Below are 18,658 nucleotides of genomic sequence, written 5' to 3'. Positions count from 1 at the left end.
GTAAAATTATAAAGCTCAAAGTTTAATGCCAAGCGAGATATTTTATTTAACAGAAGTTTCCTTTTAAAGCCTACAGCAAACGGCCGGTTTGGACTACATCCCTGCACTTCCTGCTGTAATGACGTCACTATAACAGTTTGTTGACTAACCCTCCACCAACAAGAATAAGCAAAAAAGGGGGCTTGGTCTTGTTGCTCTCCCACGTGGAAAAGAGGGATGTTGCCATGTCGTCACTGTTATTTTCATTCCAGAGTCAAATCACCTTTGTTTGGCCCTCACACGGACGCTGTACTTAGAGATCAATGGTTACAATGATAGCATCTCCCCGTTATGGTAAGAGGCGGGACCTTTCCGGGCAACGTGGGCTAAGCTGCTGTCGATTCACAAAACAGGAAGCGCTGAGTGCATTATAAAAAATGTAATAATTGTTAATAAATTATTATTTACAATATTTTGAAGTGCGCACGATAACAATATCATGCATATTCATTATCGTGATATACCGCTTTATCGAAAATCGGCACATGTTTAATATGTATATCTGCGCATTCTCCCACTTAGAAATCATGGAGGAGTCTGAAATTGTCATCGTACATGTCCACTGTGAGAGACATAATCAAAAAAAAATCCAGAAATCACAATGTATGAATTTTTAACTATTTATTTGTATGATTCAGCTGCAAATAAGTATTTGAACACCTGAGAAAATCATTGTTAATATTTGGTACAGTAGCCTTTGTTTGCAATTACAGAGGTCAAACGTTTCCTGTAGTTTTTCACTAGGTTTGCACAAAGTGTAGGAGGGATTTTGGCCCACTCCTCCACACAGATCTTCTCTAGATTAGTCAGGTTTCTGGCCTGTTACTGAGAAACACGGAGTTTGATCACCCTCCAAAGATTCTCTATTGGGTTTAGGTCTGGAGACCTGCTAGGCCACGCCAGAACCTTGATATGCTTCTTACAGAGCCACTCCTTGGTTATCCTGGCTGTGTGCTTCGGGTCATTGTCATGTTGGAAGACCCAGCCACGACCCATCTTCAGTGCTCTAACTGAGGGAAGAAGGTTTTCCCCCAAAATCTTGCAATACATGGCACTGGTCATCTTCTTTTTAATAAAGTGCAGTTGCCCTGTCACATGTGCAGAAAAACACCCACAAAGCATGATGCTACCACCTCCATGCTTCACAAGAGGGATGGTGTTCTTGGGATGGTACTTATCATTCTTCTTCCTCCAAACACGTTTAGTGGAATTATGACCAAAAAGTTACATTTTGGTCTCAACTGACCACATGACTTTCTCCCATGACTCCTCTGGATCATCCAAATGGTCATTGGCAAACTTAAGACGGGCCTGGACATGTGCTGGTTTAAGCAGGGGAACCTTCTGTGCCATGCATGATTTCAAACCATGACGTCTTAGTATATTACCAACAGTAACCTTGGAAACGGTGGTCCCAGCTCTTTTCAGGTCATTGACCAGCTCCTCCCGTGTAGTTCTGGGCTGATTTCTCACCTTTCTTAGGATCATTGAGGCCCCACGAGGTGAGATCTTGCATGAAGCCCCAGTCCGAGGGAGATTGACAGTCATGTTTAGCTTCTTCCATTTTCTAAAGATTGCTCCAACAGTGGACCTTTTTTCACCAAGCTGCTTGGCAATTTCCCCGTAGCCCTTTCCAGCCTTGTGGAGGTGTACAATTTTGTCTCTAGTGTCTTTGGACAGCTCTTTGGTCTTGGCCCTTTTAGTAATTGGATTTTTACTGATTGTATGGGGTTGACAGGTGTCTTTATGCAGCTAACGACCTCAAACAGGTGCATCTAATTATGATAATAAATGGAGTGGAGGTGGACATTTTAAAGGCAGACTCAGGGCCCGATCACACAGAACGCGTTTTTACAGCGAGAGGCACCTTTTTTGAATGGATGTCGGTTGGCAGAGAGCGTTATGCGCGCTGCTTATGCGCCCTGGGCGCCTCGCGTTTAAACCGCTTGCTGCGCCTCGCGTTTTTGAAGGAGCGCTCCGAGTGCATGAAGTTGAAAAAAAGTCAACTCTGAGTGGAAAAGCGCCCGACGTCATCTCATTTATTTTCTGTTGTCCAATCGAATGAATGGAGAGGCGGGCCTTCCGTTGTGTTGACCGTTACATTGATTTGACTGACAGTACAGGCGATTCAGGGGTTGCCTAGAAACATAAAAAAACCCGCCAGGCACTGCTCTTTTCTGAATGAAAAAAACTCTTGCCAAAAAAGGAAGTGCAGTGCGCCTCACGTTTTCGAACCTTAAAAACGCGTTCTGTGTGATCGGGGCCTTACAGGTTGTGGCAAGGGGGGCGTGGTTTAGCGAGGTCTGCAGCGGGAGAGAGAGCCGCGGGACGAGCGGTAAGTGAGTGGGTTGGACGCAGATTGATAACACCTGTATCTTGTTCCAGTAATGGGCGTGGAGAGAGGATAAAACGCCAGTGGAACCGGAAGCCAGGGGGAGAGAGAGACCGGACGGTTGATGCCACACACACCCAGAGACTGAGCTACCGGAAGCCGGAAGTGCCGACCCGGAAGTGATCGTTGTGTTATGAGTCTGAGAGAAGCCACACTATTGAGTTGGTTTTGACTATTGAGTTACGAAATAAAGAAACGCATCAACCGTCCAGCCGACCCCCGTGTCCTCTTCCTTCCTTACATTATCGAACTTATTACACAGGTCTTTGATGGTCAGAATTCTAGCTGATAAGACAGGTGTTCAAATACTTATTTGTAGCTGTATCATACAAATAAATAGTTAAAAAAAACATATATTGTGATTTCTGGATTTTTTTTAGATTATGTCTCTCACAGCCCCTCCATGATTTCCATATATATATATACTTACACACACACACACACACACACACACACACACACACACACACACACACGCACACACACACACACACACACACACACACACACACACACACACACACACACACACACACACACAATTAAATTGTTCATAAAACATTTGTTCTTTGTGGGCTAAAACTTTGTTGCAATTGCAGCAGGATACCTGATGTTTGTTGGAAACGTGCAGATTTTGTTACATTTGAAATCTCTCAAACTCAATTAAAAATGTTTTAAAAAAACTTTTAGCAGTGCACAAATTACAAAATACAAGTACGCAAACATGTAATGATTCATTGGTATTTAAAGTTTATTTAAACTGTTGCAAATTAGTGGGACACAGCTAATGAAAACACACACTTAAACCATAAAAAAGTAACACAAAAGAATGCCTGGATCCAGAAATCTTTATAATTATACATAAATTAAATGCCCAAAATGTACCATCTCAAAATTACAAAAAGAAAATATGGTCTCTTTTATTCAATATTTTTTATTTATTTTTTTAAAGAAAAGATTCCAGGGACTGCACACACACTTTATAATAAATGTTTTACATAACTGGCTACTAAACTACACAAATCTGTACAAACCGCACTATTTGCAAGACTGCAGGCTAAACAGCATTAGACATCTTCCCCCAGTCTTCTGTTACACCGGTTTGCATGCGTTTCTCCTCTCCACTTCTGACTGGCTAGCTCATTCTCATCTCAAGCTTTTACTGGCCAGCTCTTTTGAGGAGGCGGAGCTAGGTTAAAGCATCTGAGATGTCTTCAAGAAAAGCTCCATCTATATTCAGCCAAAACACAAGAAACAGAAGTGCAGAGTTTAGTGGGGTTTTTTTGGTTTGTTTACAAAAAAAAAGAAAGAGATAACCAGGATTTCAAACAGAGAAAACAGATGGCAGGCTTTGGAGGAATCAAAGGACTGGCGTTTTTGCTTGGAGTACTCTCACAGGTACAGAGTTATGAGTCATATGTTATTTATTTAAATATTTATTCATTTGTTTATTTGACCCATTATTCATATATGAACAGTTCCGTAAGATGTAAAATAAAATAGCGTTTTCCTTTATTCTGTCAAGCATTCGTATTATGCAGTTATCAAAAACACTTCAGAATCTACTAATAGGAAACATGTATGCAATTGTTTACTTAAACAAATGTTTAAAATCTAATAAAAGTTTTTGAATTGTTTCATTTACAGGCATCAGGTACTGCTCATCTGGATCCAATTTACAGTATCTGTTTAAATTAAAACTCATTAATTGGTTGTTATTTGCATTATATAAACAGCATTGATAAATACCTCAGAAAGATATTTCATGTATTTTCCAGGGAGCTCAATGACCGTGAGTGTTTTTACGGTGACATCAAAGAGTGCAGTGCTGCGCTGGAGCAGATATGAAGGTGCATTGTCCTACAGAGTAACAGCTTCCCTCCGGAACGCTCCAGTCCCTGTAGTCTTTACCAGCTTCGGACAGAACACTATTATGGGCTCCGTTAATTCCCTGAACCCCAACACTCAATACACCTTTCGTGTTGAGGCCCTGGGAAGCCTCATGAACATTCTGGGAGACGCTAATGTGGATGGATCTACTGGTGCGTATTGAACTGGCGATGTCTTGCTCAAAAGTATGTCTCAGTGTGAAAAACTTAAAGCGATTTTAAAATGACCTTTCTTTGCCTGTAAATTCCCTCATACTTCCAGGTTTTCCATGGTCATATAAACCCCATTTCAGGCTTAGCATCTTGCTTGATAAACTGATTCTGCTGCAGCTTATAATTCCTGAGCCCATTTGGCTCCAAATAAAAGCATTGTTAAATGCAGTTAACTGATAATGTGTTAAATGAATTAAATTGTAAACTTATTTTCTCATGTTTAGCTCCTGATGTGCCCACCATTGGGATGGCCTCCTCTAAAGAAAGCAAGAGTATCACTGTGGAATTCACTCCGGTCTCCGGCGCAGCGTCCTACATCCTGCGCGCTGAGACAAATGATGGATCTTTCTTCTCAGAGATCCCAGTACCCATGTCTCCGGGGACTGTCACCAACCTCCAGCCGGACACAGACTACATTCTCAGTGTCATGTCTGTCAACAGTGCAGGCAGAAGCCAGCCATCCATCCCCGTGGGGGCAAGGACAGGTATATTTTTCTCCTCTCTCCACCCTTGTGACCTAGAGGCCAAAGAAATGATCCATTCATGAACGGACAGAGTTGGCTATTCTCTAACCCTCAACCAGTGCAGAAACCTTATCCTCTCATTGTGTGTGTGTGTGTGTGTGTGTGTGGGGGGGGGGGTGATGGGGGAACACGACCTCAGGATAAGCTACATAGCGGATCTCATGGGCTTGATTTTTAGCAGTACGCATAGGTTGTGTTCACATTTTCAATTAAATAGGTTTCGCACGCAAGTATCCATAAGTAACTATATCCAGGTATGAGAAGATGAACTATGACAAAAGGGCTGCCCTCCTCGAGGGACTGGGCACAGAAAGTTTATTCTGTGTCTTTACCTTAGGGCCCTCAGCAGTTTTGTTTCATTGTTCAGGTTGTATGGTTTCCACCTGAGATGGTCACAAGAAAATAATAAGGGAAGGGACCTTAATTCTCAGAACAGAAATCATATCACTTACACATATACACATAATTACATCATGCATATGATACATTACAGCACAATGGGATTTTTTCTTCAAACAACTAAGAAAGGTGAGAACTAGTTAGGACACACCAGGAAGTGGTAAGAGTAGAACCCATGCCAAGTTTTGATTGAAAAGTACCCAATTAGAGAAAAATGTGGAAAGGAAGGGATTAGAAAGGAACTGAACGAGGGAATATTTCAGGGGAAGGGTAGGAAAGGAAAAGACTGGACAAGGAAGGGAATAGATGGTAGTGGAACAGAAGGGACCTGAAGGGAACATTGGGGGGCAGGAAAGACTGACCTGTTAAAAAGAAGCATATCCTGTTTAGGTAAGTTTTGAAGCATGGCCCAAGTTTTAAGCTGGTCCTTAACTGGTCATGAGCTGGTTTAAGCTTTTCATGAGCTGGTTTAAGTTGGTCAAGTGCTGATTCTAAGAAACTAGCTCAAGGCCAGCTTATAACCAGCTCAGGACCATCTTTAACCAGCTTATGGCCAGCTAAGGACCAGCATAAACCAGCTCAAACCACAGAGGGCAATGGAACAGAACAGAACAGAACAAAACTGAAGGGACCTGAAGGGAACTGAAAGGAATGGGAGAGGGACATGTGGGATATTCCAGGGAAAGGGCAGGACAGAGAAAGGAACAGAGGGTAATGGAAAATAACTGAAGGAACCTAAAGGGATCAGAGGGGAACAGAAAGAAATAGGAGAGGGACAGACAGGATTTTCCAGGGGAAGGACAGGACAGGAAAGGACTGGACAGGGAAGGGAACAGAGGGAGGGACCGAGGGTAATAGAAATGAAAATAAGGGACCTGAAAGGAACAGATGGGAACTAGAGAGGGACAGTCAGGACCTGCCAGAACAAGAAAGAAAAGAATAAAACAGAAAACGAAACAGAACGGAAAAAGCAGGTTGTAAAGGACAGGGAAGTAATGAAAAGGTACCTATCTGATTACTTTACACCATCTGTCAGTTGTCTCCCATGTCCATTTCACTTGAACTAAATGAACCTATACCTCAGAATTAGATAACTTAGCTTGGGAATCAATTTTTTTTTTCATAATGTAGCCATCTTCCTGATCTCTTACCATTATTTTTCTTCCTCATTCTGTTGGACCTCAGTCCTTCCTGCTCCTCATTTTAACACCAGCTCTCCCAGTAACAGCAGCATCCTGGTGAAGTGGGAGCCAGTCAATCGTGCTGTCCTCTACAGCTTCAGCATCATCAAAGACGGTTCATACAGCAAAAGCAGCATCAACACCACAGACACTCAGGTTCTCTTTCAAGGCCTGGAGGCAGGAACCCTTTATTGTATTAAGGGAAACGCCTGGAGTCCTGAGAACGTTCCCGGAGATGACTTCACAGTGTGCCAGATCACACGTAAGAGGATAGGAATGGAAAAAGAGATTACTTAATTTACAAAATGCAGGCAGTCACTGTTGCACTTAATACAAATCTACTGTTTTTTGTCATACCTCTAAATTCCACTTAAGGAAAAGAAAGGGGTCAATAACAGAACAATTATAGCAACACATACACACTAAGTACAGCCAAGCAGGGATTTTCAGGGCTCATGGAGGGCTGACTTCCTGCAGAGTTTAACTCCAACGTGTTCTATCACACCTGCATGAAAGGCTTTGATTAGCTGATTCGGGTGTGTTTAACAGGTTGAAGCTAAACTGCAGGACAGTGGCCCTCCATGTACAAGATTTAAAATGTTAATAATGAATATCTGCTATTGTTAAGACACATGTAACTTTGTTTCCTCAGGTTCTCTCCCTCCTCAGTCTATTGCTCTTGTGGTGACTAGCACCCCTGACGCAGGTATTGTGGTTTCGTGGGACTCAGCCAAGGGTGCGGAGCAGTATTTAGCCATGAGCTTGTCTGGACAGAACTGCTCCTCATCTACTAACTCCTGCACCCTGATTCCTTTGAGATGTGGAGAGACCAACTCTGTTACAGTGATCGCTATCAACAATGCCGGAAACAGTGTCCCCTCATACCCAGTACAGATTGTTTCTTGTGAGTTAACTGATTCACGTGTAACAGGACTTGCTCAGATTGATGTACTTAATATTTTAAGGATTTTCCAATCCTTGTCCTAGAGGGCCATTTTCCTGCAAAGATTAACTCTAACACAACTGCCTTTAAGTTTCCAGTAGTCACGAAGACCCTGATTAGCCAGTTTAGCCGTGCATAAAGCTGCAGTCCATAACTATTTTTGGTTAAAAATTATCCAAAAACGCAACTAAATAACCAGCCGTTGTTCAAACAATATCCTTACCTTAGCCTTACAGTACCCTACACGTCTGTATACATAAAGAAAGAGTCTGGCAAGTAGTAGTATCACGTGTGTGGATGCTGCAGGTGGCAGATCATTTATAGCCTTTTCTCTCAGTAGCTGGATAGTGTCCCTCCAGGATCAGGATTGGACACGTCCTTATTAAGATAAACTACTCTCTCATCAGTCTGTTTACTAAAACTATACCAAACAGCACATTCAAAAACATGTCATGGTTATGACAACCATTAGCATGTAAATATGACCAACCACATTTACAGAACATATCAAAGACCTGGCTGTGTTACATGTTCGCGACTTGGCTCTGTTACATAAGTGCTATATTACAAATCTTCTGAAGTATCATTAACTTTAGCCATTATCACTTTGTAGTCCTTTGTAGTGATTCTCATTGTCTAACCTGTTATTTGTCAGTCCCTTGTCCCCCACAGCCTATCTGGGTGGAGGAGGTGGTGGCTGGTAACTGCTCTTTGAATTGGAGCCCCGTCCCTCAAGCAGAGTACTACACTACCTTCATTAAGAGTGATGATGGCATCGAGGGGATGTGCAACTCAACGGAGCCACGCTGTCAGTTTAACTGCAGCTGCGGATACTCCTACATCATGAGTGTGTTTGCACACAACCAGGCTGGAGCCAGTCCTCCGGGCCCTCTTGTCAACCACACCACCCGTGAGAGCTTCATGTTATTTTTAGCACTTTAATGAATATAAAATGAACACACTGTTTTTCCGAGAAAACAAGCCAAAAAAGATTGAAAGATTGACATCATGTTGCACTCACAGCCTAATTTATCCAATCAAATGCTGTCTAGAACGATCTTACCCTACTAGCTGTAGCGAGTAGCAAATCGTGGTGTGCTTCTCATGTCTTTTTTGTGCATCCTCGTTTTCCTTGCTTCCTTTCCTTGCGTCTTGGCTTCCTCAGGAAGCTTCCTCATTTCTTGGTTCCCTCGCGGTGCAATTGTAGAACTGAGATGACCTTCAAGATGGCTGAGTTCGATTGGTTTCTGGGTCACGGGCGGGAGGATGGTGGAGGAAGAATAGAAGAAGCGTCAATTTGAGAATTGGGAAGCAGGCAGTCATGAAAACTAAAGTATTTTGTTAATTTAAACAAAGGAGCAAAACATTCTATATATCCTATCAAGATTTACCCTTTAAATTGTAACATCAATACAGGGAAGAAAACTCATCAAGGGATTTCATGGAGTCTTTAACTCTCTGGGGCTCATTGGTCAATTTTGACTGGAAAATGTTTTTTACTTTATCGGAATGGTAGGACATTTAGTAAAGGTTTTGGGACTTGCTGTGTGAACTCAAAAACACATGATTCGAAAAAGTTAAATGGTTCTAATGGTCACACTAGTATTGTTTGTGGTCAGAAAGGGCCGCATTGAAAATCAATGGGAGACATTTCATCTATTGGAAACGTTAGGTACGGCACACAAACATTCATACTGAAAGCTCATTTTTTGAGACATCAACCTCAATTTTGGAACTTGTTTAAATGTATGGCTTTAATTTTCTTACTTGTTTTAGAGTAAAATATGTTTTGGAAAATATATATTTAACATAAAATAAAATTGTGCATTTTTTATAACATAAAATAAAATTGTGCATTTTTTATAACAATCATTGTAAAATGTAATACATTTTTTTGAGTTTACTTTTTTCACTCCGGCAATAATCTGGCAAGTGCAGTCTTTAAAAAAAAACTAAACCTCAGTCTGTGCCCCAAAGCATTCAAGATTTATAAAAGGTCCATCCTCAAAAAGTGAAAAAATGGGCTATAACTACTGCACAAATTAAATGTCATACTATAAAATACCCTAAAAATACAAAATGTAAACTCCACCCGCTTGGCCCAACGTAGGAATCCAGCAGCTGGTTGAAGGACTTCTGCGTGTATGTCTTTTCTGGCACTTCTAGAAAGATCACTGCAATTCATTAAAATGTGAAGACCCAATTCTAAATCTGACTCCATCAATAATTTAATCTGACTCCAATGGTATGTGGTTTCGTTAAGTTTGTTACATTTTTATAGCGACGGCTGATTAAAGAATTAGTCGGGATTCAATTTAGATCGTTGATTTTCTTAGTTCTTATCTTCAAATATTTATTCCTCCATGGGACCAGGACTCACTCAGAGGATAATGCTCGCGATTTACATTACCTCATGGATAAAAAAATTTCAGTTTCTGATATTAGTCAGAGGATTGCAGAGTGAACTATTTTACCTTTAAATGAGTCGCACTCATACTCATAACAAAAAGTGTAATTTGGAACAATAATCACCTGAACTGCAACTTAATAATTAAAAATTATTAATAAAAGCAACAGTCAGAAATCAGATTGTCCCTCATGCTTTGCGCTATGCAGTTCATAGAGTCCTCTGTGTGAATCTGTCCTGATGGGAAGATTTGCCGAAAGTACAAACTCTTCAAGCGACACTACTAGAGAAAAAATATTTCAAACTAATACAAGATAAATCAAGATTAATGTTTATTTTAGACAGGTACAAATATCAAATAAAGGAATTAAAGGTGCACTATGTAGTATTTTTGCAGTAAAATATCCAAAAACCACTAGGCCGGTGTTATATATTTTGTTCAGTTGAGTACCTACAATATCCCAGATGTTTCAAACTATTTGTAAATTGTGAGAAAATTGCTATTTTAACTAAGGACCGGGACGTTTCAGCATAGCGTTTGAGGGAGTCGCCTGTCAATTGCGTCATATCTGCGTTACCCTCGGTTTCGGCTTTTATTGGAGCGCTTTACTCTTAGCAGTGTGAACAAGTGAACGCATGGAGTAACGTCATAACATCATTAACACACTTAAATGTATCTAATATGATAAACAGAGCTGCATTACCTCAAAATCATAACCGGAAGAGCGGATCAGTGCAGGCGCCCGGCGACTGTGTCCCGTCCCGTCATAATAAAAGTCCCGGTATTCGCGAGGCGGGTATTTGTTTAACAATCGCTCCAGTGGCTGTGCTCAGCTCCACAACACTCGGTCCTGCTCTGCTTCACACTACAGTAACGTTAATAACCGCATGGATGAACGTGATTTCTGCCCGAGTCCTATTTTCCACCGGCTGTGAGGTGAAGTCGTGAAGACCACATCTCCCAAGATGCTGGGCTCACACTTTGCGTCATCAAACTACGCATTTGTTTTGAATAGGCGCCCTCCAGTGGACGGAAAGTTGCATAGTGCACCTTTAAAAAGGAGAATTCCTCATACACAACTGATCAATATACAATATAAATCCCCAAATAATATAAACGTTTCAAAGAGTCACCTGGCAATAGAGACCCACCGCAACAGTGTGGGAAGTTCTGAATACAGATGCTTCCTTGAGTGGTTTGCCAATTCCCTTTAAATACTCAACCAGAACAAAGAATAAGAAACATTTAGCACCCAAATATTCATGCAGCTTTTAGTTGAACTTCTCGAGCCCAAATGGTCACACCTATCTTTGGGGGCTGACAGCAAATGTTTATCAAAAGATCTTTATGAGCATCTCCCACACCAGGAGAACAAGCACTGTTGTCATTATTATTCCGGGTCTACTGATGGGGGATTGAAACCCGTTTACCAATCACACCAAAATGATTTATATTAACCATAAAGGAGCGGCTTGTGGCAGGATCTGTGAGATTTGCATGATTGTGTGGCTCTGACACAGAGAGGGTGAGGGGGTCAGGATTCGGCCGGTGTGGGAAATTGGATTGGACCAGGTGGGGTCTTGTTTTCTCTTGTAGGTCTCTTATTCAGATGAGGAAACTTTCATTGTCTTATTGCAGCTTTGAACTTCTTGAGTTCGTTCTTAGGTGAAATCCATTCTTACAAAATTTGAATTAAAAACATCATCCATCAAACTAAAATAGGGTACAATCATTTAATTACAATCATTTTTGACCAAAAAGCGAACAGCACAAGAGCGTTAAACACATCGAATGTCTGAACACCACCCCTTAAATGGTGTTTTGGACCTGTCCTACAGTGTCATAATTTTGACATATTACAGAATATTAGAATAATTGACAAAATATGTAATATTTCACCCCTGATCCAGTTACTGCATGATTTTCTCTATAAAATGGCGATGACTGCATTAATTTTTTTAAATAACAAAAATGCGTTTGCATAAAAAACCCTTATATGTTTTTCTTTACTATCCACAGTGCCTTGCTGTCCAGAGCTCACAACGGTTTCTGCGGTTTCTTGGGAGACGCTGATGATACAGTGGTCTCCTGTGCGTGGTGCGGATCTGTATGAGACTCGTGCGGTGGATACAACAGAAACGGTTCTGTGTAACGACACGGCGCCCAGGTGCGCCCTCTCTGACCTCAATTGCAACAGCAGGTACAGCGTAGTCGTCATACCATGCAACGACGTAAGCGGCTGCAACCTCATCTGCAGACCACAGACACATGAAACAAGTAAACTCACACACTCAGTTTGAATTTAGATCATGCATATGTGCCACAGATGTATAACTATACACACACTCTCTCTTCTCTCTTTTTTTCCCCCAAAAGCTCCATGCATGCCTGAGATCACTGATGTGAGCCAGAGTAACGTGTCTAGTGTGCTGGTTAACTGGACTTCTGCTAACACAGCTGCCAACTACACTGTCACTCTGATTGGCCCAGTAGGCAACAAGCTTTTCTGTCACTCAAATGGCACTTCCTGTAAGGTGCCCAACCTGCCGTGTGGCTCCATCTATGAAGTCAGTGTCACCGCGTCCTCCTCAGCTGGAGATAGCATACCCAGCTACACCATTCCCCTGGAAACAGGTTAGCTTTCCATGGTGATTCAGAGAGCAAGGGGAGCCAGTTGTGTCACAAAAGAAAAACTTACACAGGCAGATAAAATGCATTCAATATGATTTAAGAATTCAAGTTTTAAGACTATAAATACATGTCTTCAAAAAGTATCAATAAAATCCCTCAAAATGGGCTATTTTAACCTATATTTGTACAGCTGTATATTTAAAGGAACTGTATGCAAGAAATGTATTTCAATTAACCATAAAATTGCCCTGTCACTACACATTAAAGGTCCCGTTCTTCGCGATTCCATCTTTCAAACTTTAATTAGTGTGTAATGTTGCTGTTGGAGCATAAATAATGCCTGTAAAATTATAACGCTCAATGTTCAATGCCAAGCGAGATATGTTATTTAACAGAAGTTCCCTTTCAAAGCATACAGCGAACGGCCGGTTTGGACTACATCCCTGCACTTCCTGCTGTAATGACGTCACTAGAACGGTTTGTTGACGAACCCTCCGCCCACAAGAACACGCAAAATAGGGGGCGTGGTCCCGTTGCTCTCTCACGTGGAGAAGAGCGCACATTCAGCGCTTGCATCTCCCCATTATGGTAAGAGGCGGGACCTTTCCGGGCAAAGTGCTCTAAGCTGCTGTCCAATCACAGCACGGGAAGCGCTGGCCCAATCAGAACTCGTTATGTGTTTCTGAAGGAGGGACTTATAGAACAAGGAAATCACCAGGCCGTTTTTAGGACAGAGGAAACAGCGCTGTACAGATAAGTCAATTGTGTGAAAAATACTCTTTTTTTACACGCGAAACATGAACTCATTTTATATTGCACACTGTAAACATAATCAAAGCTTCGAAAACACACGAAGAATGGGACCTTTAAGAAATCATGTTAATTTCAAATACTTGTATCACTGACAACAGTAGTCCGGCCAGGATATTGTCATTTAAAAGTTGTTGTTGACATGATGTGTTTTGGCCTGAAGCTCCGCCCTCCACCTATCGACCAATCACAAAGTCAGTAGTGTTTCGGCATCTGGGTTGCCAGATCTGCTCTAGTTACCACAGCTGCAGCTACAAACGTTCCTGCTGATCCTGCAGTACATCTGGCAACCTCGAGTCAGGGGTAGGGGAGATTTGAAAGTGATTGCAGTACAAGTTTTGGTCACTATCTTACATGCACTTCCTTTAAAGCTTGTGGCGGCTTTAGCTTAGCAACATGCTAACAGAAAGCTTTTGAAATCAAATGTGAGGAAAGAGTTTTTGCCTATGTAGAGCATTTTAAATGAGTTCCCGTTTTAGCAAGAATGCTGTATTTGCGTTCTGGAGCACACGTCTTTTTAGTTGATAGTCTACAAATATACTTGTATTAATATTGTTTTTCCCAGCACCTTGTTGCCCAGCCAATCTCACAGTGAGCCAGGTGACCCAGGCCATGACCAATGTGAGCTGGTCAGACGCTATCGGGGCCCAGACCTACATCGCCTCCCTGTCTTCACCGCGAGGCAATGCGCAGTGTCACACCATGGAGACAGAATGCGTGATGGGATGCATCACCTGCGGCACGAACTACACCGTCTCCCTGGAAGCAATCAGTCGCACCGGGCACAAGGCGGAGTGCACCTATCATGGATTTTCTACCGGTGTGTTCTCAATGACTAGACTTAAGTTAAAAATGCATATTGTCGCTGTCCAATGAAAGGTGCATCTAAGAATGCATAATTCAAGAAAAAGAAAAAAACTTCCAAAATTAAGAAAAAAAACACAAAAAAATACTTAATTAGTCACCTGTGCACTATAAATGCTATCATGATCTGTGAACTATTACATCTATGGTAAAACTTTAAAACTGCAAAAAGCAGACTCACGTTAAATTCTCACTATGAACTGCTGTAGTTGGTTATTAGCATGCATATTACTATACATATATACCATAATGTTTATTAGTACTTATAACGTATGACCTTATTTTACATCCTGTAAACCTACCCAATACCTAAACTTAAACACTACAACAACTACCTTACTAAATAATAATAAGCAGTAAATGCAACAGAGGCCAGCTGGTAAACCTCACTCCTCTGATCTCAAGAGATGCTCTAGTGACTGACACTATGACTCTTCAGCCTCCTTTTAGACTGTCTGACTCTCATGCCGGTGGACCCGAGTTTGAGTCCCGCTTGGAGCGGGCGGTTCGAACAGGAGGGATTACATTGGTGCCGTGACCCATATGGGAGGAAAGTTTAGGGGGATTAGTGTAACAGAGGCCAGATGGTAGTTGCAGTGCGAGTAAACTTCACTCCTCTGATCTCAAAATATGCTCTAGCGACTGATGCTAGGGGCTGCAGCTTTTAGCCTCCTCTTAGAGCGTCCGACTCTCATGCTGGCGGACCCGGGTTCGAGTCCTGCTTGGAGCAGGCTGAGAGGTAGGGTTACACAAAATTAGGAGTTTATTGAGGCAAAAGTCGTAGTTAAAAGTAAATAAGTGTTCCCTATACTAAAGTATTACCGGGTTTTTCATCAGACAGCAACAAAATAAAAAACAAAACTGATTTTTTAAACTTCTGGTTAGATTATTATGCTGCCTTCATGTGCTATCAGAAATGTTCTACTTCCCACTTCCGAAGTCGTAATTACGAATTTGATACATTCATGTGCTTTGTTGCCAAAAAGAACAGGAATCAAGGAGGACGGCAAGTTCATTCATGTCTATTTCTTGGCAAAATCTTATTAAAGCCACTTACAGCAATACTATCACCTGTTGAATCTTATGTGGGGTTTGATCCGCTCTCTCTCTCAAGGTGAGTGCTGTCCCTCGGGCATCCGTCTCTTTCGAGGAACCAATAACACGCTGCGTGTGCGCTGGAGGTCAAGCAGCGCCCTCACCAACTACACGGCAGAAGTTAAGGGAAGCAGCAGCACTCGCGTGTGCAGCCCAGAGCCCGGCTACAGCACATGCGACGTGTCGGAGATCGTGTGCGGTCAGGTGTACTCAGTGGTCGTCGCCCCACTGAATCCGGACGGAACCAAGGTCCTGTTCTGTAACAGCAGGATGTATTCAGGTAATGAGGTTCTTATGTGCAGGTGTCCCAAAAATAATTTAGACACACTTTACATTTGTAATTTTCATTGCATTAGATAAAAAAATCAGTTAAACTTTTTATTTTAAGGAGTCCTTGTTATAGTATAATTGTACATTTAAGTACCAAGTAATATTTATAGGTAATACTTAAGGTTTAGTTGCATTTAATAGGAGGCCAAGTATCGAAGGGGCTATGGCATAGTTATTTTTCTTATTCTTTTACTGCATCTTCTTTTTTTTGCTCTGGAGTCTGTGGCAGCCCATGAATCCACTTGGGGAAAAGTTTTGGCACACAGATAGGGGAAATAAATCTAAATCTATTTCTTAATTTCTTACTTCCAGCCAGTAGAGGCTACCAGCACAGTTTTGGCAAAGAACCACAGAGTAGTCAGGAGATATGAAAAATGGACATGCTTCTGAGTGATTTGGCCCAAAATCAAAAGAATTCAGTGCAGCATGACAAGTTGAATGATACCGAATTCCCCAATCTCTGACATTTTTGGTGTCGGCCATGTAGAATTTTGTCAATGCTATATTGTATCAACACATTGGCGTATTGTTACAAAATACGGTATATCATTTTTTTGCCACCGTGCCCTGACTGTGAATCTAAGAACTTTTCATTAAATTAGGCTATTGTAATAAAACTGGTCTTGGGTCATGCTAAGAACATAGTTACCAGTTTTGCCACAGTCGGCCAAACGTCCTTTCTGCCATTTTCTGCCATTTTTCACCTACCTTTTCTCACTCCTCCTAGTCCGTTGGTCTGATTTTCATCAAAATGGAATCATATCAACTTAAGACCATGCCGGCAAAAAGTTATGGGTTTGTGTCGCTAAACCGAACTGTCCGTTTTTTATAACGCATCAACAAAGTTGGGGCATGATGCCAAAATGATTCTGAGGTTGCATCTCGGCATATTAACACCAACTTTGCATGTGTTATTGTCACCCAACACTGACCACAAAACGTCAATTTACTCAAAGCACCACCTATTGGTTAAAAATGATAAACCATTAAATCAATGACTGTAGTTATGAGTTTTCAGTCTTTTTGCCTAAAATCACCTTGAAATATCTTTCATTTCTCATTGTTCCAGTTGGTTTGATGATCCCAGTTATTTTGTGCTTGGTCCCTTAATTGCTGCTTGCAGCTTTATTTATGCATAGTTTACTGTTATTACTATAGTGTTACGCATTAAAACGTGTGGAACAAGGAAACTGTAAAATAAAATATCAAACTAAATGGCATCTGGAAATAAGCCAAAAGGTGATTTTCAGTGGATGTAGAAGTCCATTTTCTCTTGAGGCTCAGCGTCATAGCAGAATAACCACATTGTATGAACATGAATCATCAATGTTAACGTGTTTTTATTTTCTTTCTTTGATATCAATACCACTTCCTTTGCTACTGTGTTATCTAATGCAAGGCCATTCTGATACGTTTAAGTGTTACATTGCAATATTGCATTGTGATTGAACATTACATAACTGAAATGAATATAAAAATGGATGACTTTTTGTGCACGTGTTCTGTCTTTCAGTCTCGTGTGTGGGCAGCAGTGTCGGAATGGGTAAGAATGAGAACATCTTAGCATATTCGTACTGAATAAATTGCACAAAATCATACCAAGAATTAGGCAAAAATGTCCATGTGAAGTATCAAATGCACTATTTCTAAAAAATCCAGGAAATGAAATACTTGACATTCATTAACTGAAGCCTTTCTTTACTCTCAGTTCTCTATCGAGGAAGAAGATAATGATGGGATGGATGTCCTTCAAATAGTGAGGTACAGCCAGTACAGACACATGTATCTTTGTTACACACATTGGACCGCCAGTCCTTTCACAGACCTAATCCTCATGCGAGTATAGAATCACATCTACAATTCAAGATGCTGTTGCAACTCTGTAATATATTTAACCCTCATCCTTCCATCCCAAAACTCATATTTAAAAATCTGAAGTGGAAAAAAATGAAGAGTTCATCGTAGTGGTCCAAGACAGACCCAAGGAGTGATGTCGCACTTAACTCTCGATTGCACACCAACATTTTTGTTTTTACTGAATTCGAGGAGTGCAAGGGAAGGATGAGGGTTGAAGGGCCAGTTCACCAAAAACTTTTACCCATATTTTGTTCCAAACCTACATTTATAGTGCAATTGTATGTATACACAATAATTAATAATACATTAAAAATAATGAATTGTATTTTTTCTTTTACAGCTTCTGGTAATATTGGATGACTGGATTGTTCAGAAAAAGCCCTCAAACCTGTATTAAATACTTTACAACAAAATCACACACTGTGCATATTGGTCAGACAGTGAACATTTTTAAATGTTATTACTTGAATTATGTAATTTATCAGGATTCAACACTGTCCAATCACTGATGTTTATATATTTAAATTGCTTTTAAAATATGTAATATATGTCAAGCATTTACTATGATTTGATTAGAAGAGACACTGGTTAATGGGAGAATCTTTCAGAGGAATTTGCATGTTTTACAAGTTGCAAGATTTTATAACCAATGATTAACACACAATCCATTCAATACAACAAACAACGAATGGACTTATTAGGTAACACTTTACAATACGGGTGCACTAATATGCATTAATTCATGCTTAACTGATGCACAGATAATCATGAGTTAATGTACGACTCATGAAGAACTAAACCATTTATTAATGATTACTGCATCAGCAACTAATGAAGATTATACATGATTAATAGATTAATTAATCATTAAATTGTTATTAGTTAAATATGTCATAATGTATTAATTCCTTAATGACATGTTATATGAACTAATAATGTAAATTAACACGTTAATTACCACAACGGGCCAAAGCCGTGCATTTCAACTTCCAGTTTTCTGCTTTAATTAATCATTAGCTAATGATTTATGAAGGTATCATTATGTTATGACTTTACTTCTTGGGGGAAATGACTAACTAATTT

The 18,658-nt window shown here is 40.7% G+C and overlaps 1 protein-coding gene across 1 annotated transcript; it reads left to right on the top strand.

The window, feature by feature from the left end:
• Window positions 1–3,807: 3,807 nt before the first annotated feature.
• Window positions 3,808–18,295, top strand: LOC137079391 (fibronectin type III domain-containing protein 7). Its single transcript, XM_067447352.1, has 12 exons — window positions 3,808–4,473; window positions 4,758–5,018; window positions 6,642–6,899; window positions 7,290–7,541; window positions 8,236–8,490; window positions 12,008–12,265; window positions 12,365–12,622; window positions 13,995–14,249; window positions 15,408–15,668; window positions 17,232–17,261; window positions 17,427–17,479; window positions 17,916–18,295. Exons 1-11 carry the CDS (start codon window positions 4,197–4,199, stop codon window positions 17,447–17,449), a joined length of 2,388 nt encoding a protein of 795 aa, XP_067303453.1. The 5' UTR covers window positions 3,808–4,196; the 3' UTR covers window positions 17,450–17,479; window positions 17,916–18,295.
• Window positions 18,296–18,658: the final 363 nt, after the last annotated feature.

This window comes from Pseudorasbora parva, chromosome 6 (assembly GCF_024679245.1).
Source record: "Pseudorasbora parva isolate DD20220531a chromosome 6, ASM2467924v1, whole genome shotgun sequence".
Lineage (NCBI taxonomy): Eukaryota > Metazoa > Chordata > Actinopteri > Cypriniformes > Gobionidae > Pseudorasbora > Pseudorasbora parva.
Note: the sequence above shows the minus strand (reverse complement) of the source record. Positions and strands in the feature narration are given on the sequence as shown.